Source organism: Hibiscus syriacus, unplaced genomic scaffold (genome assembly GCF_006381635.1).
Source record: "Hibiscus syriacus cultivar Baekdansim isolate YM2019G1 unplaced genomic scaffold, ASM638163v2 tig00112614_pilon, whole genome shotgun sequence".
NCBI classification, from domain to species: domain Eukaryota; kingdom Viridiplantae; phylum Streptophyta; class Magnoliopsida; order Malvales; family Malvaceae; genus Hibiscus; species Hibiscus syriacus.
Genome location: NW_024063369.1, coordinates 370,950 through 391,383, shown reverse-complemented (window position 1 = coordinate 391,383; position 20,434 = coordinate 370,950). Strand labels below are relative to the sequence as shown.

Sequence of the window (20,434 nt, the reverse complement as noted above, 5' to 3'; positions counted from 1 at the left end):
TCATTGTTAAACGATTATTTTGGCCATTGAATTTTAAAAAATTACAAACGGATCATTTAGTTTATTGAACTGTTACAAATTGGGTCTGTTCCTGCCAAAGGCGTGTATCGATGTCAAGTAGTATAGTGCAATGCCGAATTATTGCAACCAGGGGTAAAAAAATTTAATTTGATTTGAAAAATCGATTTTTTGCTAGACTCGAGAAAACTCAACTTAAATTAATTTTCAATTGTAATTTCGTAAATTTAATTCGACTCAAAAAAGTTTTCAAGTTTAGATCGAGTTATAAAATATAATTTGAATAACTTGAATAGTAACTCGAATAACTCTAAATTTTTAATAATTAGTGGATAAATTTTTAAGTTTGAGTTGATTATCTCAAATTTGTAAGATATATGTATATCACATATGAAAAAAAATATGAATATATATATATATATATATATATATTTATATAGGGATGGACATGAGTCGTATTTTTAGTCCATTATAAATCTAAGTCGGGTAAGATTATTTTAATCCTAAACACGATTCCGACCCAAATCCAAATATTTTAATATAAAATCCAACCCGAACTCAATTTTTTTTAAAAAAAAAACCTGACCCAATTTAGTTGATAACAAAGAAGGCTTGTTTGTCCCACGAATATGAAGTTGACGTAAATGAAATATTCAAATATATCTTCATAATTGGAAAAGCATATCTTGTTATTGCAGATCTTGGAATTCCCCTACCCTTAAAATAGCAAAGCACTACTGTGTCGGTTCGGGGTTCCTTTTCACTTTTCCCCCAACGTTTTCTTCTACCCACGACCGTACCAACATGAGGTCCAAAAACTGCCGCTAATCAGTTCCGATCCTCACATGGCATCTTCAGCCTGCAATCTAACTTTCTTCTCTAAAACCAAACCTTGAGATCTCTCTCCAGAAGCTTTGATTTTTTCTTTTCTTTTGCTTTTTAACGTTCTTAAGGATGACAAAGAACGCAACTAAACAAGACTCAGATTTCTCCAAGAAATCCAACCTTGTTGAACCCTTCACTCTGGCTTCTTGTCTCTTAATTGCCTGCTTCGTTTACTTAAACCACCAGGCTCTCTTCTTCCCTTGGTTTAAACTTAGCTCTGCTGCATCATCACCGGCATCAGATGTAGATCAACGCCTCGAGTGTGATGTTTATGATGGGAGATGGGGTTGGGACGATAACTATCCACCTTATCATAGTGAGCATTGCCCTTTCATTGACAACGGTTTCCGTTGTTCGAAGAACGGTAGACCTGATAGTTTCTACACTAAGTGGCGTTGGCAACCCAAAGCTTGCAATTTGCCCAGGTCTTTTTCATCTTCCTTTTATGTTCATCGCACTAGCTTTCTTTTAGCAGTCAAAAGAGACAAAAGAAAAGATTCATTGTAGTTAATATAATAATGTCGGTTGCCTATAGTGGTTTCCATGACCTCCTGTCCTCCATTAGTTAAACTTCTTTTTGGTTTATTTATGGACTAAAATTTTAGTACAATAGATGGACTAAAATCAAAATTAGATCTTTCTTTCTTCTAAGGTCTGGTTTTTCTATTTGTTTGGGGTACAGATTTAATGCAACGAAGATGCTGGAAAAGCTAAGGAACCGGCGCATTGCATTTGTAGGTGACTCAATCGGGAGGAACCAATGGGAGTCCATGCTCTGCATGCTTAGCTCTGCAATTCCCAACAAGGATTCAATGCACGAGGTTAACGGAAGCCCCATCACAAAGCACAAAGGCTTCTTGGTCTTCAGGTTTGCGGATTACAACTTCACGGTTGAATATTACAGAGCCCCATTTCTAGTGGCTCAAGGAAGTGCCCCAAGAGGAGCTCCAAAGGCCGTTAAGATGACTCTGAGACTGGACCTTATGGACCGGACTTGGCGTCGATGGGTTGATGCAGACGTGCTGGTTTTCAACACTGGTCACTGGTGGAGCCATGACAAGACCACGAACCGGTAATCATCACCCATGGTCTTGGTTTATACCACAAACATCAACGGATGCCCCCTCATGGCCTCATCTTTCGAATCGTTGTTGCAGCGGCTGCTATTTCCAACAAGGAATGGAGATGAATTTAAACATGGACATCACAGCCGCATTTCGGAAATCAATCGAAACTTTACTCGACTTTATTCATGGTCAAGTAAATACCAGCAAGACCCAAGTTTATTTCCGAACCTATGCTCCTCAACATTTCAGGTTTGAATCATTCTGCATCGAACTTACCATATGATGAGAGGATCTAACTCACCACCGATTAATTGGTTTCATGTGACAGAGGTGGTAGCTGGAGCAACGGTGGACATTGTCACCATATAAAATTGCCCGATTTCGGTTCGTATCCTGATTAAACCGAAGAACATGTCGAGATACTGAGTCATGTACTGTCGAAGAAGCATCCGCGGGTGATTGAAACGATGAATGTGACTCCCATGACATTTACAAGGCAAGATGGGCATACATCTTTGTATCATTTCGGGCGAGGGAACGAAACGGAACCCCCCGGTGAAGATTGTAGCCATTGGTGCTTGCCCGAAGTGCCCGATTCGTGGAATGAGCTTCTCTATACACTTTTTCTCAGGCGTGTGTCTGCTCACTCCACTCCAATGTTATTGTACGATTAGGTCCGAACATCGTATTTCTTTTCTATTAACACGAATTTAAATTCGATTCAACTTGATTTCGTCGTAAAATCTAACCCGCGACAAAAGGTTGAAATGGTTGGTTCATATGGATGCCATGCATTAGTTATAGCTTTCCAAGGTTTTTAAGAAGACACTCGAATAATTTTAGAAGTCTTTATTTGTATTTATTGAATAACACAGTCATGGACACAACTCTTTGAAATCAAAGTCACCGGAATATTTGTTTTCCGGTTAGCCGCAGTCACAAACGCCGACGACGCAAAGCGCAGGTACACCGCCTTGTCCAGCACACAAAATATCTCAGCAATCGGCGTCGCTTTTACACGGTCGAATTGTTTGTCGATAGCCATTAATCTCACTCTCCAACTGTCTAGCTGATGTTCCATTAAACATTGAAAACGCAAATGCTGCAACCAAATCACCTTTAATTTGGTATCATTTAATATGTCAATAATATTCATCGTTATTTAACAAAAACGTATGAAATATCAAGTAGTAGTAGAGGAACTTGCATGAAACAATCAGGAAAGAACATGTAAATCATTATTCCATTTCCAAATGGGTGGTGTTTGTAATTACGACAAAGTTTATTAATGTTATCTTGTTGAAAGTGGTCAGCCTCAGTGCTTTGCTTAAACTTGGCATGACATTGTATGCTTGGTATGATCTTCTTAGCTCGATTATGGAACCCACCTAAACCAAAATGGAGGAACGCATTCCATGAAAATGCAGAACCGTGTGATAATCCTACCTAAAGATAGCAGTGTTCCATAGATATTTACTCCAATTGCTCATTCGAGTTGATTTCTGATCAAGTCCTATAAGCCAGTTTATAAAAAAACTGAGCATCAGTGCACTGACAAACAAGCCATTAGAATTGTACTTACAATTATTAAAATTGAGGTAAATCCGATTGCAAATCCCTCATTGATACGTCTCAAGTAATGATCAAGTATGGTTGATGTAGTTGCCAAAATACTTAAAAGTAGCCCTCCTGCAGATGTGATGACAAAATACAGCCAATAATCCCACAAGAAATCAGAAGTAGGTTCAACACGCAGTAGTGCATAAGCTTCCAACAATCCAAGTACAGAATGTAATTTTTTTTTTCAGACAGATACGTACCCCAAAAACGTGTTGATGCCTGAACCCTTGAGAGATATTCAATAGTAGCCTTCCCTGGCTTTATATTTGGTATCCTGGCACCCATCTTATTCAGGTAATCTGCAATTTCCCTCCGCATGTTGGCCTGCACAGGAGTTTCCACACAAATAGCAAACAGAAAGAAGCAATGAGTAGTGGATAAACTAATAGGAGCCAGAATTGCAGAATTCTTCAAACAAACACATCGTATAAACAAATTCAAGGATTGATTATTAGGTTTGAGAGAATAGACCAATGTATACAAATAGGAAAACGGATCGCATAAAGCCTAATGCCCGTTAGCGGTAATCATTTCTGTACATAGCTCGGAGTACCCAAAATTTCTCATTGAAAGTGCAGCATTCCATCTTTAAGATTTTTATTTATTTTTTTTAAACAAAATAGATCAAAACTAGCATAATAGCAAAAAAATAATCACACACTACTATCCATTGGCGCCAATACCTAGGGGCGAGCAAAACTCGACTCGATTCGAAAAACCAAATTTTTCGACTCGAAAAAACTCGACTCGAATTGAGATCGAATTGCAATTTCATAAACTAGACTCGACTCGGAAAATTTTCAAATTCAAATCGAGTTGTAAAATGCAACTCGAATAACTCGAAATTTTTAGTAACTAGTCGATTTATTTTCAAGTTTGGCTTGAGTCCTTGGCTTTGTATAATATATGTATATCACATATGAAAAAAATATGAAGAAATATATTTGTATTGTATATATGGTTATAGAAAGTCACTTAAATTGGAATCAAATAATATTTATAATATTATAAATATTTACAATTAAATTTAAATTGAAACTCGAAAAATCGATTCAACTCGACTCGAAAAAAATTCAAATCAAATATGAGTTGTAAAATAGGACTCATCAACTCGAATAACTCGAAATTTTTTAACTCGACTCGAATCGATCAAACGCTCACCCCTACCAATACCCAGTAAGCAATAGCCAGAAGATATAAATCATTGGAACAGAAGAAATTTAGATCGCAATAGCACACAATAAGCATGTAATCATCAGAAACTTAGAATCACAGAGGTTCAAAAGTACTTGCAATATCAAAATATATTAAACATAAAAACAAAAAACACATATATTGAATAGTAAACCCATGGCTCTGCGCCAACAAATGTTGTAGGGTTCAATATCTCCTTAACATGCTCCCAAAATGGTGAACCAAGGATACTGCCAAGAATGCAATGTGTTAAGATCATTTATGGGCAATCAATAAAAGATAGCTTTAAGGTAAACCCGCAAGATAAGACAAACAACAAACCCAAGCTATGTAATGCATCAAACGAGTATTGCCCCCAAAATACAAATAGAATAGATGATTCAAAATAAGTTTTTTAATCACTTCAGGGAACAATTACCTTGCAACAATACTTGGAAAAGCCAATAAATAAGTGGCAGTGAGAAGAGGCTGCATTCCTGATGGATTAATATTAAAAGGAATATAAGGTTCTACTTCAGTGATCGGGGAATCTTCCCTGACCAACACAACAAAGAAAATATGACAATGAGAAAGATCATATAACCATTATTATAGGTTAATAAACAAACACTGGAAGTTACAAATATTCTTAAATGAGTTTGTTAGGTATGGCTCATAAATATACCAGTAAAGAGGACAGGAGATGGAGCGGAGTGAGCGAAGCGAACGCAGTGAACATCAACTGTCATTACAAAGAAAGTCTCGTTGTGGGGTTACAAATTATGTGGGTTGGGGGTGTGGGGGCGCAGCCCCCACGGTACGGTACAGGGTTGATTTTGTAATTATGTACCAGGGTTTTCTATTATAAATAGAGATGTAACCTAGACCTAAAATATCATTGAATAAAACTTCTAGCGCCGCCTAGGCACCGAGGACGTAAGCACATTGCCGAACCTCGTAAAATTCTCGTGTTCTTTTGTTTTCTTTACCCGTTTTCGTCAACAATTGGTATCAGATGTCAGGAGCAAAATTCGAAGTCGCGAAATTCGATGGTCAGGGTAACTTCGGATTATGGCAAACGAGGGTGAAGGATCTATTGGCGCAGCAAGGGATCTTGAAGGCTTTGCGACCTACAAAGCCGGCGTCGATGGATGAGGAAGATTGGGAAGAATTGCAGCAGCGAGCGGCAGGAACCATACGATTATGCTTGGCGGACGAGGTCATGTATCACGTCATGCATCTATCGTCTCCAGACGAAATTTGGAGGAAGTTGGAAAGTCAGTTTATGTCCAAATCCTTAACGACAAAACTGTATCTGAAGCAGCGGCTGTATGGGCTGAAGATGCAGGACGATCACGATTTGGCGCAACACGTGAATGTCTTCAATCAAATCGTTTCTGATCTGGCTCGGCTTGATGTGAAAATTGAGGATGAAGACAGAGCGATGATTCTGTTGTGTTCGTTGCCTTCCTCTTACGAACACATGGTGACTACTCTTACATATGGGAAAGAGACTATCAACGTTGAGGAGATTACTGCAGCCTTGTTGGCTCACAACCAGCGGAAGCAGAATGCAGGGGAAAGCTCTCAAGCCGATAGCTTATATGTCAAGGGTAATCGAGATCGTGGACGGAAGCCAGAGAAGGCAGGGTCCGGGAAGCGGAATTCCAGATCCAAATCCAGGGATAAGAAGACGATTCACTGTTACAAGTGCAAGGAGGCGGGACATATGAAGCGAGACTATCCGAAGTTGAAAAAGCAGACTGATGAGAAGCGTGATGGCTCATCCAAGTCTGTGAACGTGGTCGAGGATGATACTTCTGATTGCAGTGAGGGTGATATGCTTTCTATTTCAACGACACAATTGACGGATGCTTGGATTCTTGATTCTGGATGTTCTTATCACATCACGCCAAATAGGGAATGGTTTTCGACATACAGGCCGGTTAATTCTGGTTCGGTTTATTTGGGTGATGATCGATGTTGCAATATTGTTGGTATTGGTGATGTCAGAATTAAGATGCACGATGGCTCCGTTCGGACGTTGAGTGGTGTTCGACATATCCCAGACTTGAAGAAGAATTTGATTTCCTTGGGCACTTTGCACAAGAATGGTTTTATCCCTAAGGCTGACGAGGATAGGGAAACCATTCGGATTGTTAAAGGAGCATTGACTGTGATGAAAGGCAAGATGACTGCAGGGAATATCTACAGATTGTTAGGGAGTATCGTTGCAGGTGGAGTTCACTCTGTTGAGTCCTGTGATGATACGACAAAATTGTGGCATATGCGCCTTGCTCATCTTAGTGAACGTGGTATGGCAGAATTACACAAGAGAAACTTGTTGCATGGTGTCAAAAGCTGTAAGCTCGATTTTTGCAAGTATTGTGTTCTTGGTAAATAGACTAAAGTCCGTTTCAAGACTGCGAAGCACACAACTCAAGGGATTCTTGATTATGTGCATTCTGATGTATGGGGGCCTTCCACGACATCGTCTTTGGGTGGATCTAGGTACTATGTTACTTTTATTGATGATTTTTCAAGGAAAGTTTTGGTGTATTTTTTGAAACAGAAATCTGAAGTTTTTGAGAAGTTCAAGCTGTGGAAAGCTGAGGTAGAAAACCAAACAGGACGAAAAATCAAGTGTTTGCGGTCTGACAATGGTACGGAGTACACAGATTCACAGTTCCTACAATTCTGTAAGGAGCATGGGATTCAGAGGCATTTTACAGTGCGCAAGACACCACAACAGAATGGTGTTGCGGAACGAATGAACAGGTCGTTGAATGAAAGAGCCAGATGTTTGCGGTTGAATGGGGGGCTTCCCAAACACTTCTGGGCTGAGGCTGTTAACATGGCATGTTACCTTATCAACAGATCGCCAAGGGCATCGCTGGCTGGGAAAGTTGCAGAAGAGGTATGGACTGGTCATGATGTTAGTTTTGATAACTTACGGATTTTTGGTTGTCCTGCTTATGTACATGTACCTGCTGATGAGAGATCCAAACTTGATGCAAAATCGAAGGAGTGCATTTTTCTGGGTTACAAGAAAGGTGTCAAAGGATTCAAGTTATGGGATCCAGTTGCGAAGAAAGTTGTGATTAGTAGAGATGTCGTTTTTGATGAACAGTCTATGTTGCAGCAGAAGCAAGACACGACAGTGGTAGATTTCGAGCAGTTTCCAGTTGAGAAACCAGAAACTTCTCAACCGACTTCTGGTGGTTCCACTACGGATGATTTGCAGGATTATAGTCTCGCCAGAGACAGGGTGAGACGGACGAATATAAAGCCTCCGAACAGATTGGGTTTTGAAGACTTGGTATCTTTTGCACTTACTGTTAGCAGTGATGATCCAGTTACTTTTCATGATGCCGTTACTAGTCAGGAAAACGACAAGTGGATGGCAGCCATGGTTGAGGAGATGGAGTCTTTGAATCACAATCGCACATGGGAGTTAGTTCCCCTTCCTGAGGGTAAGAAGCCGATTGGTTGCAAATGGGTGTATAAGAAGAAACCAGCAGTAACAGAAAAAGAGGGGGAGAAATTCAAGGCTCGTTTGGTAGCGAAGGGTTTTTCACAGTAGAAAGGAGTTGATTATGATGAAATCTTTTCTCCTGTGGTCAGGCACACTTCAATCCGAGCAGTACTTGCATTGGTGGCTAGTTGGGATTTGCATTTAGAGCAGATGGATGTTAAAACTGCTTTTTTGCATGGTGATTTAGAGGAGCAGATCTACATGTGGCAACCTGAAGGTTTCACTCAACCTGGAAACGAGCATTTAGTTTGCAGATTGAAGAAATCTTTGTACGGGTTAAAACAGTCTCCGAGAAAGTGGTATAAACGGTTTGACTCCTATATGATCAAGATTGGCTACAACCGATGTGAGTATGATTGTTGTGTCTATTACTGTATGTTGATGATATGTTGATTGTTGCGAAGAACATGGATGATGTTATCGGTTTGAAAACTTTATTGAGTCAGGAATTTGATATGAAAGATTTAGGTGCTGCAAAGAAAATTCTTGGAATGGAAATTTGCAGGGACAGAGACTCAAGGAAACTGCGGCTATCTCAACGGGGTTATGTTGAGAAAATGCTAGAAAGGTTTGCGATGAGCAGCGCGAAACCAGTTAGCACTCCATTGGCGAATCACTTTAAGCTCTCATCAGAACAGTGCCCTAAGACAGATAAGGAAGCTGAAAATATGGCAAAGGTTCCGTATTCTAATGCTGTTGGCTGCTTGATGTATGCGATGGTATGTACTCGTCCTGATTTAGCTCATGCTGTTAGTCAAGTTTGTAAGTACATGTCTAAACCTGGTAAGCAACATTGGGATGCAGTCGAGTGGATCTTTCGGTACTTAAAGGGTACTGTGGGACATGGAATTGTTTTTGGGAGTCAGCGGGATAATCCTTTGGTTGTAGGATATGTGGATTCAGATTATGCAGGTGACTTGGATAATAGAAGATCTACGACAGGGTATGTGTTTACTCTTGGTGGAGGGCCTATTTGCTGGAAGTCTACTGTTCAATCTGTCGTGGCACTATCTACAACTGAAGCTGAATACATGGCAGCGGCTGAAGCTGCAAAAGAAGCTTTATGGCTTACTGGTTTAGTGAAGGAGTTGGGTGTTCAACAAGGTGGAGTTCAGTTGCTTTGTGATAATCAAAGTGCTATTCAATTGGCTAAGAATCAGGTGTATCGTTCTAGAACTAAACATATTGATGTAAGGTTCCACAAGATCAGAGAGTTGGTTGCATCTGGAGAGGTTTTGTTTCAGAAGGTACATACTGATGAGAATGCCGCTGATATGTTCACCAAGCCAGTTACGACAGACAAGTTCAAGCATTGCTTGGACTTGTTGAATGTTTCGAGTTGTTAAAGAAGCAAGGTAACCCAACCCACATTGAAGTTTCCAAGGGGCAAGATATTCGCCAAGGTGGAGATTTGTTAGGTATGGCTCATAAATATACCAGTAAAGAGGACAGGAGATGGAGCGGAGTGAGCGAAGCGAACGCAGCGAACATCAACTGTCCTTACAAAGAAAGTCTCGTTGTGGGGTTACAAATTATGTGGGTTGGGGGTGTGGGGGCGCAGCCCCGCGGTACGGTACAGGGTTGATTTTGTAATTATGTACCAGGGTTTTCTATTATAAATAGAGATGTAACCTAGACCTAAAATATCATTGAATAAAACTTCTAGCGCCGCCTAGGCACCGAGGACGTAAGCACATTGCCGAACCTCGTAAAATTCTCGTGTTCTTTTGTTTTCTTTACCCGTTTTCGTCAACAGAGTTCAACAATAGTCCTAATTCACATAAAATTAGTTACTGCTCCCTGCTCAGATTAGCCATGAACTGTTCTATCTATGCTGCACAAAGAAGAATTGAAACCAAAGCCTATGTCCATCCACCGAATGCATCTAATGTCTAGGTAATTAGCGCTGACTTTACCTTGCAGCAGATGCTAGTTTAAACTCATAGTACTGCAGCTTTATTTTCCTGCAACCCTCAGTTACAATAACTGCCCACATGGTGACAACAGTAAAAACACCTAATACAACAAACATGTACGGCCACCAACTCACGGCACTGCCTGTGGATGCAAGAAACCAATAATAGCGCACACTGAAAAAATGCAGAACACCGAGAATAGTTGATGTCCACATCTACAGAAAACCAAGGTCGTTGCAATTGAGCAAATAACCACTAAAGGACTAGTGTACAGGTACAATTTTCATTGAATTACTAAGGTCTTTGCACATCGAATAAACTTTGTTGCTTAAAGCTCTATTCTCAGAGTTTTCCTCATTATAGATTCTAGAGAAATTAACCGCTAGCTTTACATTTATTCGGTCAGTCACTCACAGATCCATGTCATAGTCATTGCTCCACAAACCAAAAGTAAAGCAGTCACCATCACATTCTTAACCCTACAAAAACCACAAGGCTTTAGTTTACAAATAAAAGCTCAAATATAAGGCATAGATGGGGAAAATGAATAGAGAACATGTGAAAATTATGTGTAAGTTTTATTCCAGGAAAAGGTTAAATATGCATCATATCCCGCCAATTTCTTGTGAGAAACAAAAGCATCAGAAATTGTTGCTTTCGTGTTTATATTGCTAACTTACCTGTAACTGGCTGCATAAATTGAATAAGGAAGAGAATAGCTAGAACCTATAGTAGCTTCTAGTATTGCAAAGCCAAGTGAAATCCACCATCTGCAATGAAAGAATAACAACATGCTTTGTAAACGTCCAAGTAACATTTTCAAGAATTATACATGTAGCAAGGACTCGTCTCACTGCTTGAGATGAAAAACTAGACACACGTACAACTCTTAATCTTCTCGTGACCATCCAATCCCTCCTTCCGCAACTTCACTAATGATGGAACAATATGACAGAGTACTTGTTTTCAATCAATTCAAGAGAACGCACATGAGAATGCACCAAAAATAAAATAATTCATAAAACAAAAGAAACTTAGGCCAAAAGCAAGATTCAATGGAGTATCTTTCCCTTGACAAGAAAAAGTATACACATCTTCTTTCTTTCTTCCTTTTTCAAGATAAGTTAACAATTGTCTATATAGATCCTAGACACTGGTTGCCAGAACTAAAAGAACAAGAAAGGTTTACAACCATTCCTAAATATACTACAGAAGACCAACACCACAAAATATGAATTGATTCCTAGTCATATCTTTTAACAGATATTACCTTTATACTTACCCCAAATTTGAACAGATATTACATTTATACTTATCCCAAATAAATATTAATATGGATATGATTAAGTTGGGTCAGATATTTAATCAATCCAAATTTGGTTTAAAAACTTTATTTGTTATCTAATCATCTAATTCGATTCAGATTTAAGATGATTACATTCTTTTAGTAACAAAATATATGTCAATCATCTATTAGATAAGTGATAGATTCAGAAATATTTTTTAGAGCTAGCACAAATATACTGACAATACGAAAAATTTGTATGGGATGAGCACAAATAATAATTTATGGTGGGCGCAATCAATAAAATGAGCAACTAGTCAACGAAAATTTAGATTTTAGGGTGGGCACATTTCCACCCTGAGAACCAGCTACATCTGCCACTATATTGGATTGGTTCTACATCTGCCACTATATTGGATTCCCCGAATATGATACATGTTCAGAGGTACACAATTTAAAATAAATTATAGTTAGTGTTATTAAAAAATCCTATTGAGAATGAAGTTAAAGATGATACAATAACTTTGCAACCAATTATACAAAAAGACACTCATAACGAAACAATTCTTCATAATTTTTTATTGTGGTACAAAAATCCTCGATTAACACATGGGCTTTACCCAATTAGTCTCGAAAGAAATGAATTGGTAAAACATATGGGCCTTTCTCATCTGTGTAGGAACAATGCGTGTTTCAAAATCCAATACACGTGGACGGCAAAGAAGTTGCACACGTTGGAAAATTTTGGAGATAATGATCGCAAAACCACAAAAACTAGTGGGTAATATACATGCACAAAGTCTTGACGTTGGCACGGCGTGGCCTAGCCCACCAATGGAAATAAATAATAGTACTATATTATCTATTGAGGACTCTAACAATATTTAAGGATTTCAATAGCTCACAAATGAAACGATCTTGATAATTAAAAAAATAATCGTTATTTATATAGATTTTAGATTTAAATATATTATTTGTGAAAGTGTTTATTGTCAAATGATTATTAAGATATTTATTGAATAAACGTTATCTTATAATCAAAGATTAATAATAAAAAAATTCAATTGGTCCTCCTCCATGTGTGATATTGTGGAGCGTTTTATCATGTGGTGCAACTTTTTTAGGCATACCTGTTGCCTTGTCATCCGCACAGGGACAACGACAACCCTATCTTAATTAGATGCCATTTTTCTCTTGTACGTTGTCAAGTGGGGGCTATCAGCCATGGTTGTTCGTATGTCGTCCGTAGGGTAAAAGGCCAAAGCCAAAAGCTAAACGTGGAACTGAAACCTTTCCCCGTCGGTGCTGATGAGAAATCACGTCAAATTCAATCCACAAAATCAAAGACATTATCCATATTGGGGATTTGCCTAACGTGATTATTGTTATTATTAGGTTAATGAAAGAGTCTAATACATATATAATTATAATATGGCATAAAACCCAAAAAAAACACTCCTAACGTTCAATAATAGTGTTGCTCAAGTCCCTCAAGTGCCTATCATTTTATGGAACATATTACTCTCCAACGTTTCATATATATAAATGGTGGTGGCTGAAGATAATATCAAAATTTAAACCCTAATATTAAAGATGCCAATCGAACCAACATGGATTAGTTCAAGTAGTAAGTAGTTTGATATTACTTAAGCAAGATCTTGAGTTCGGGTCTTTGTGTAAGCAGAAAATCTTTGTTGGTAGACTCACCCACTAAAAGTGGGTCGGTCCAAATTGATTAAGACGAAACCTTAAAATCGAGAGAGCAATTGGGGGAAAGAAAAAATATGCCAACAGAAAACTCTCGGCCACTCCCTCAAGATTGTGTAAGGCAGCCTTTTCACTTTTTGCAGGGTGATGATATTTTCAATATATATAACTGATTCGCTCCATAATCTTTAATTTTTTAGCACATATTGGATTTTCAGTAATATATATATATATATATATATATATATATATATATATATATATATATATATATATATATATTTATGAGGATATTTTCAAAAGTGAAATGTCACGTGACATTAATAAGAGGAAGGGAATCTCAAGGAATCATAAGCATCTTCTCAACTGATTGGAACCTGATACAGTAAAATGAGAGAAGGCAGCACATGGAAGCTAATGCGTATGCAGGTCAATTGCATGTTTCACTCTATGTGAAACTTCCTGTTTCGTTTTCTTAAATGACATGTGATGATGGTCCAACAACTTGAAAGCGATGATATCGTTGAATTCGACAACCCCCTTGGTTGAACGTGCTTGGTTGGGACCATCCAACTCTACTGTTGGTGGTTGTACTCCATTAATGTCGGTCCGTATAATTGCTTGAAGGAAAATATTAGTTCATCGTGCAATTGAAGTATCCAGTCTTGAAAAGAAAAGAAAAAATAATAGTAATAATTATGATTTTTTTAATGATTTCGGAGGATTATAAGATAATATGTATTTATAATTTAAATTGATTGATAAAATTATATTAAATTTAAATTAATTATTTTAAAAAACATACACACACTAAGCTGCCACAAAGTATGGCTCCCAAGTAAGGAATCCTTCGTGCCTACAAGGTCTTTCTTTGCAACTGCTAGCTCTCGCTAGCTTCCCCATCCAAATTTTACCCCCAATATTCTCAGTCTTTACATCCATACCCTCATCTGCCCAATGACACTTTTCTTCTTCAACTTCATGTTGCACAGTACCATTTTCTTCATTAACAACTTTATCTTCTTTGGCTACTTCATCTCGTTCTTGTTCTTCATCCTTGCCGTTTTTATCATTGAAAATCGGGGTAGTAGCGGTAGTATCTTTCGAATGGAAAAGGCTAAGTCTTCCCTCACTTTGTTCTTCATTTACTTCACCTTCTTCTCCGTTGTCCGCCTCTTCACCGTCCTGGTCATCGAAAATTGGGGTACTAGGGGTACCTTGTTTCAAAAGGCAAAGCCTAAGCCTTCCTTCACTCCGTTCTGCATGCATGTACGTATTACAAGTAGGGGCACTAACGGCTTGGAGTACGAGGCGGCCGCCTTCACGGTGAGACGTGACTCGGACGCCATTTGAACCGCTAATGGACGTCAAAGGAGGCGGAAAGGTGCTGCTACTACGACTCATTCTTCTAGTATTCAATGGATTGTAATACACAGTTGAACCGGAACCGCTAATGGACGTCAAAGGAGGTGGAAAGCTACTGCCACGACCCGTAGTTGAACCGCTACAACTCATCCTTCTCGTCACAAAATTTTCCCTCGGTTTTGGTGTATGGCGGCCAACAGTTTCCGATGAAAGAAACAGAATGTCATCACTGCAGTCGCTGATTTCACTTCCGGTCTCGCTCCCTAAGCTTTCGGTGCACATGTGAAGGCTTTTTTCACTTAGATTACAAGCAGAACTCTTAGCAAGAGGGTGCACGTAAACTTCATTATGCTCCGTAGAATCTTTGCGGCTGGCGAGGGATTGAAGAAATCTCCAACCACCAATATCAATATGTCGATTAACTATCGGTTTACAATCGCTGCCATTGTTGTTGTCATCGTCATCAGTAACGCCGATGCTTTTTTCTTCATCACAGGACGTAGATTCGAGTTCCGTCGGTTTAAGAATAATTGCAGATGGAGCCAGTTTCAGCCTTAGAAAATGTGATTCAACGACCCCTGCCTCTAGGCACAATTGCAAACCTTGATATGCACTTGAGAACATTGTTTTCTCCACAATAAAAGGAGAAATCAGGGCAAAAAAACAGGGGAGTTTAAATCAATAAAAGAGAACCCTTTTTATTCTTGGAATTTTCTGGGATAATGAAAAAGAAACCTTGGAATCAACAAAGAAAAGACAATAGGTTAGGTCTTGTAAGAGAGAAAACTATAAGGAACAAGAGATTGAAGACGAAGAAAAGTGAAAGAGTTGAAGGATGATATATAGTTGAAGTGGTGAAAATCAGAGAGGACACACCTTTTTAATGCCCACTTTCTATACTACCACACATGTGATACCGTAAAAAAGTAAATGACTGGAATTTTTGCTGTAAAACTTTCATCATATTAGAATTAGATCAAAGAGTTTTCATTGTTCTACCAATTCCTATCTATACAAACACATAACACCGAGTCTACTAGTTTTATCCACAAGAAAAGACCTCACAAATTAATGGTGTAACCTAATCAACAGCGAGGTATCAGTTAAAAGTTCACATGTGCTCCCTCATAGGGTCATGACATTTTGCAAGTGAACTTATGAAGAAATCCCGTAAATCTGGAATGATGTGATGAATCAAACGGTTACGCCTGCATGTTCACAGCATCAAACGGCTTAGAAACATTGATTTTTTGACAAAGTACAGTTTTGGGGATCACATACCAAGGTTTGGCACTTATTCTTTCAAATTGCTCTAACATGAAGAGTAGGCAAGCTTCACGTAGTGTGGTAGCATTGAAGGCCTCGGCTAGTTCATACATCAGAGAAACATTCTCCTCAGAAATATCCTTTACAAAACAGATAATTAGAACAGATAAGCATGTAAATCCGTAATATGATCAGTAGAAGAAATATCACAGTAAAACATACACACCTGAGCAATGGTGTATTCGCAAAGGCGCTTAAGATCATCAAGAAGATACTGATCGGCAGCTCTAAGAAGTTCTTGAGCAAGATCGATTTCAACGGTCACTGATCCTGTGTATATATACCTGGCAGCATAATACCATAACAACAAACAAGTGAGGACTTTCCAACACAATTTTATTATATATTTACAAGTGAGCATTCAAATATATACCTCATCATTAGGACAAAAACATCCCATCTGATATTTGGAATCTCAACATCTTTGGCTTCCCTCTCCTGCAAAACAATTTTCATGTCGATCATCCTTCTATTGAAGCATTTTATTATATTATATAGCAATGTGCTCCGCAATTTCGAGATAGTGTCCAAGGGATGGCAAAGTAGCAGAAAGGGAAAAAAATGATGATGGGAAAAATATCCTCGAATTATCTTACCCGGTAACCACCATCAAACATGGCACGAAATGCATCCGAAGAAGCAAGAAGACAGATTCTGTGAGCATAGAATCTTTTACCTGAGAGAAGAATATGGAAATTGAAAGACTGAAGAACTTTTCAACTTAAAATGAAAGAGAGATTAATAAAGAGCAAGCGCAATCACTGATAAGAGAAAAGATCCGAGATTAATAAAGAGCACGCAGTCACCGGTAACAAAAAAAAATCCATACCTTCAACCAAAAATGTAACATCAGAAAGTGTAGGATTATTTACATACTGCTCACCCAAATACACCTGCATTTATAGAGGGGGGGGATGGGGGAAAAAGAAATAGTTGTTAGTCTGACACAATGGGAAAAAATTTTAATGCATCGCTATTTACCAGTTACCACCAAGGCAACAAATTACAGAGACTGCTAGATATCAATTGCATAAAGAACTGATCGTCGCTAACTACAAATTCAGCCAGATCGACTTCAAAACTTGATTTAAAAACTAAAACTAGTCCCGTACTGCCAGTGATTAGTTCATGCCACCAACAAGGGAAAAGCAACTGGTACAATATGCATGCACATCCATAATTTCTATGTTACTAAAAGATTTCAATCAAATGCAATAATCTTCTCACCGAAGATCAGGAGACATGAACAAACCTGAGGGGTTGGTGATAGTGGGGCAGCATCCACAGATGAGAGTGAAGTACCCTTTGTTGCCAACTTATACATGGCCTCTGAACCAGCTTGTTGCTGCTTGAAACTCTTAGACTCAAGAAGGCCCAGAAGCAGCTCCAGTCCTGGAGGGAATTGTTGAGCACCAGCAATTAGGAAATGTAACCCAAAAATAGAAACAGCTAAAGGATATCATTGTGAATGAATAGAAGTGCTAACAACAATTGGAATAGAAAACTGTCTTACCATTGTTGTCAACAAAAATAGGTTTCCGATCATTTGGAGAACAAAGATGAGCAAGAGCCAGAGCGACTTGATTTTGAACAGCCTTGGCTGCAGTCCGCATAAGGTACAACAGATGATTCAATGTCTGTTAACAGGAAGGATCAAAGAACAATGTCACAACATATAATGTCTATACAGTCTCAAGACTTTTTGCTACTATAAAACTATTGGCTTAACCTAACTGCAAATGCAAAATATAAAAGAGCCAAAAGCTAGCAAAAAAATAAACTCACTCGTCCATGAATTTTTTCCTCCAATCTCTTCATTGTCTTTGCTACACAATCTTTAGTTGGCTGCAGTAATACAAGGTATACTAATGAATATCAAACTAGGAAAATACACAAGTCTTCTCACTATAAATTCTTAGGGTAAGCAAAAATAATTAAATAAATTAATTTGAAACAGCAGCATGGTAAAAGCAGAATCCTAAAGCATACCTGAAAAATGAACTCTCCTTCCAAGAGTTTCTGAACAACTCCAGTCCTGATAAGATCTACAACATTATCCTAAAGAATAGAATAGTTGTAAACACCTCTAGACTCACTGTATAAAAACTGCAGTTCAAGTTTAAAATAATACAGTGAAGCAATGCCTCCACCTCATTATCAGCAAGGCCATATAGGGAAAATGCAGAATTATGTTGCAATGGTCCACTTTTTGAGTCAAGAAGATTTAGTAGTAGCGTGATTCCACCATCTTGTACAATTCCAGCTTGATTGTGTGTGTCCTGCAAAATAAAAAAAAAAACATTAATTGATAAAGTACAACCCCAAAAAACCATTAAGCATCTAGGAAAGAAATTAAAACAAGCACTTCAGCATAAATACTTATGAACTGATTAACTTCCTTAAGCCCTGTCACAGACATGAGACTTACATTAGTTTCAAATACCATCCAGATAATTTAAACCCTGAGAGACTGAAAATAAATACAAACCTGGGCCAACCGTCCAAGTGCAAATGCAGACATTTCCTTGAGTTGCACATCTGAAGATGTAAGCATTTCTATTAAAGGGGGAACAGCGCCTCTTTGGACAATGTGTACCTGTAGAATTCCATCTTCAATAACTTTTAACAGAAAGATATATTTACATAAACACATAACAATATTATAGTATTTCATATGCTTGAGCAGTTAACAAAATTTGTGTGCCAAATTAGAATTAATATCTCGCCAACCTTGCAATCTGAATCAGCAGCAGCAAATTGACCTATGAGTAAAGCCGCTTCCCTCTGGGTCTCCAAACAACTAGAACTGTTGACAGACATACATGCAATATGATTAAAACTGAAATCTTCCCAAAGAACAAGTCAAAAACCTAATGTGGAACTCAGCACTACCTAAGTAACCCGATCACAGGCTGCAATGCTCCAGCAAGAAGAACTTCTTTCTTTATGTTTGGAGAAGAATGGACAAGGTTCCCAATCACGCCAACCTGAACATTCCTCATGTCAGTTTATAAAGTGCATAGCAACTCTCCAAAGAGTGTATTAAGATGACAAAAAAATTAAAAACTTAGCAGAAACTAACCGCTTCATAATGTATGGTAACATCCTCAGAGGAAAGCATTAATACAAGGGAGGGTAGAGCATTGCATTCAACGATCTGCAAATTCATAAACTATATTGAAACCGACAACGAGAACTAGATGGTACTACCATACAGTGCAGAAACAAACTTACCTCCTTTTTGTTCTCATCGTTCTTAAATGCTAGCGTCCTTAAGGCCCCAGCAGCTGCCCTCTGCACCTTCACCTCACGATACTCGAGCAACTCGACAAGTGGTGGGATTCCACCCTCAGTTCTACTATTGATATAGGGGGAAAATTAACAGTTTATTAGGGTGTGAAAAGTTAACACTAACGGAAACTATATAGGAGAATATCCAAACAAGCGAACCTGATGCGGGTTTTAATGGCGGAGTTTTCATGAGCAAGATTTGTTATAGCATCGGCAGTTTTTCTTAAAACACCATTCACTCCGCGAGAATCACTATCATTCTGACGTATTTTTAACAAGTTCACGAGATATGGCAGTGTCCCGGCGTCAACAACGAGTTGTTGATGCTCTGGCTATTTAACATAAGAAAAAAATGAAGACAAATTTCAAGTAGTGGACAAAAATAATGCATCGGTTGAACTTGAAAGCAATTAAAAGAAAGGCATCCCAATTACCTTGACCGCGAGAAGCCCAAGCGCGAACGCACTTGCTTTCTCTACTTCATAGTCCAATGGTTTCTGATCGGAATCTGTCAACAGCGTTGGCGACTGAATATGCTTTACCAGTGCAGGGACAGCGCCGCACTCCACGATCAAATCCACCAGATCCTCTATAACCGCCAATGAAACAATAACAAACACTGAATAAACACCGAATCTATTTCGTTAAATACATGAAAGCTAAAGGATTAAAAATGAACCGTTCTTTGCGAATTCAGAAAGTAATTGAGCGGAATGTTTGGCGCCAGCACGATCAGCTTCTGAAAAGGAGGTGCAGTAGTTAAGAACATCGACGTGAAGTCGGACGTCGCGGAGGATATCTTGATGAGTACGACAGGACTCGACGACGGCCGCCTTGCATCGATCTGACTTATCTTCTTCAAATTCTTGCTCCAATTTCCTCTTCAAGCTTCTCCTCGTTTGGGGCTTGTACTGGTTATCCATCGGGGGGAAATTAAGGAAGAAAGTAAAATGAAAATTATGAGAGCTTTTTCATTTTTATTGTGCATCTTTACTTATGCGATTGAGCGGACATAAACCCGCCAAAAATTTTAGTTTGAACTTTTAGCGCTTTTTTTCTTTTCAGGGTAAACTACCCGTTTGGTACTTAATTATTTCAGCATTTCTTTTTTGGTCATCAAATCACTTTTGTGTGTGTGTGTGTGAAAATATACAAACCTTACAAGCAAGGCAAATTACACCCAACACCCAATAGCTAAACCAACATCATCACCTAGTCTCAACCATTATCATCATTCAGCATGTCA

The 20,434-nt window shown here is 38.5% G+C and overlaps 4 protein-coding genes across 4 annotated transcripts; 1 reads left to right on the top strand and 3 right to left on the bottom strand.

Annotated features, from left to right (window-relative positions):
• The first annotated feature begins 830 nt into the window (after nt 1–830).
• On the top strand, nt 831–2,620 carry LOC120182068 (protein trichome birefringence-like 10). The gene is made up of 4 exons (XM_039187096.1): nt 831–1,328; nt 1,586–1,975; nt 2,061–2,219; nt 2,299–2,620. Exons 1-4 carry the CDS (start codon nt 973–975, stop codon nt 2,369–2,371), a joined length of 978 nt encoding a protein of 325 aa, XP_039043027.1. The 5' UTR covers nt 831–972; the 3' UTR covers nt 2,372–2,620.
• A 209-nt stretch (nt 2,621–2,829) lies between these two features.
• Nucleotides 2,830–11,308, bottom strand: LOC120181985 (preprotein translocase subunit SCY2, chloroplastic-like). The gene is made up of 11 exons (XM_039187013.1): nt 11,305–11,308; nt 11,095–11,173; nt 10,895–10,984; nt 10,629–10,693; nt 10,215–10,356; nt 5,203–5,319; nt 4,939–5,014; nt 3,791–3,914; nt 3,553–3,659; nt 3,245–3,358; nt 2,830–3,039 (listed from the first exon to the last, which is right to left on the bottom strand). The coding sequence occupies exons 1-11, from the start codon at nt 11,306–11,308 to the stop codon at nt 2,830–2,832; spliced, it is 1,128 nt and encodes a 375-aa protein (XP_039042944.1).
• A 2,708-nt stretch (nt 11,309–14,016) lies between these two features.
• On the bottom strand, nt 14,017–15,372 carry LOC120181984 (protein FANTASTIC FOUR 1-like). Its single transcript, XM_039187012.1, has one exon. It carries the CDS (start codon nt 15,193–15,195, stop codon nt 14,017–14,019), a length of 1,179 nt encoding a protein of 392 aa, XP_039042943.1. The 5' UTR covers nt 15,196–15,372.
• A 211-nt stretch (nt 15,373–15,583) lies between these two features.
• LOC120182075 (ARM REPEAT PROTEIN INTERACTING WITH ABF2-like) lies at nt 15,584–20,141 on the bottom strand. The gene is made up of 19 exons (XM_039187100.1): nt 19,868–20,141; nt 19,623–19,777; nt 19,348–19,520; nt 19,132–19,252; nt 18,980–19,054; nt 18,790–18,884; nt 18,628–18,703; nt 18,386–18,493; nt 18,048–18,176; nt 17,887–17,955; nt 17,683–17,742; nt 17,411–17,534; nt 17,150–17,289; nt 16,727–16,790; nt 16,494–16,573; nt 16,271–16,335; nt 16,064–16,181; nt 15,853–15,977; nt 15,584–15,779 (listed from the first exon to the last, which is right to left on the bottom strand). Exons 1-19 carry the CDS (start codon nt 20,109–20,111, stop codon nt 15,683–15,685), a joined length of 2,118 nt encoding a protein of 705 aa, XP_039043031.1. The 5' UTR covers nt 20,112–20,141; the 3' UTR covers nt 15,584–15,682.
• Nucleotides 20,142–20,434: the final 293 nt, after the last annotated feature.

Excerpts from the sequence above, each read along its gene's own strand:
- LOC120181984 (XM_039187012.1), bottom strand. The coding sequence starts at position 15,195 with ATGTTCTCAAGTGCATATCAAGGTTTGCAATTGTGCCTAGAGGCAGGG.
- LOC120181985 (XM_039187013.1), bottom strand. Across the intron at positions 3,359-3,552 it reads TTACCTCAATTTTAATAATT|GTGGGTTCCATAATCGAGCT; the intron begins GTAAGTACAATT and ends ATTTTGGTTTAG. Across the intron at positions 3,040-3,244 it reads TAACATTAATAAACTTTGTC|CTAGACAGTTGGAGAGTGAG; the intron begins GTAATTACAAAC and ends ATGGAACATCAG.
- LOC120182068 (XM_039187096.1), top strand. The coding sequence starts at position 973 with ATGACAAAGAACGCAACTAAACAAGACTCAGATTTCTCCAAGAAATCC. Across the intron at positions 1,976-2,060 it reads CATGACAAGACCACGAACCG|CGGCTGCTATTTCCAACAAG; the intron begins GTAATCATCACC and ends TCGTTGTTGCAG. Across the intron at positions 2,220-2,298 it reads TATGCTCCTCAACATTTCAG|AGGTGGTAGCTGGAGCAACG; the intron begins GTTTGAATCATT and ends TTCATGTGACAG.
- LOC120182075 (XM_039187100.1), bottom strand. The coding sequence starts at position 20,111 with ATGGATAACCAGTACAAGCCCCAAACGAGGAGAAGCTTGAAGAGGAAA. Across the intron at positions 18,704-18,789 it reads CCTGTGATCGGGTTACTTAG|TTCTAGTTGTTTGGAGACCC; the intron begins GTAGTGCTGAGT and ends GTCTGTCAACAG. Across the intron at positions 17,743-17,886 it reads AAGGAGAGTTCATTTTTCAG|CCAACTAAAGATTGTGTAGC; the intron begins GTATGCTTTAGG and ends GTATTACTGCAG.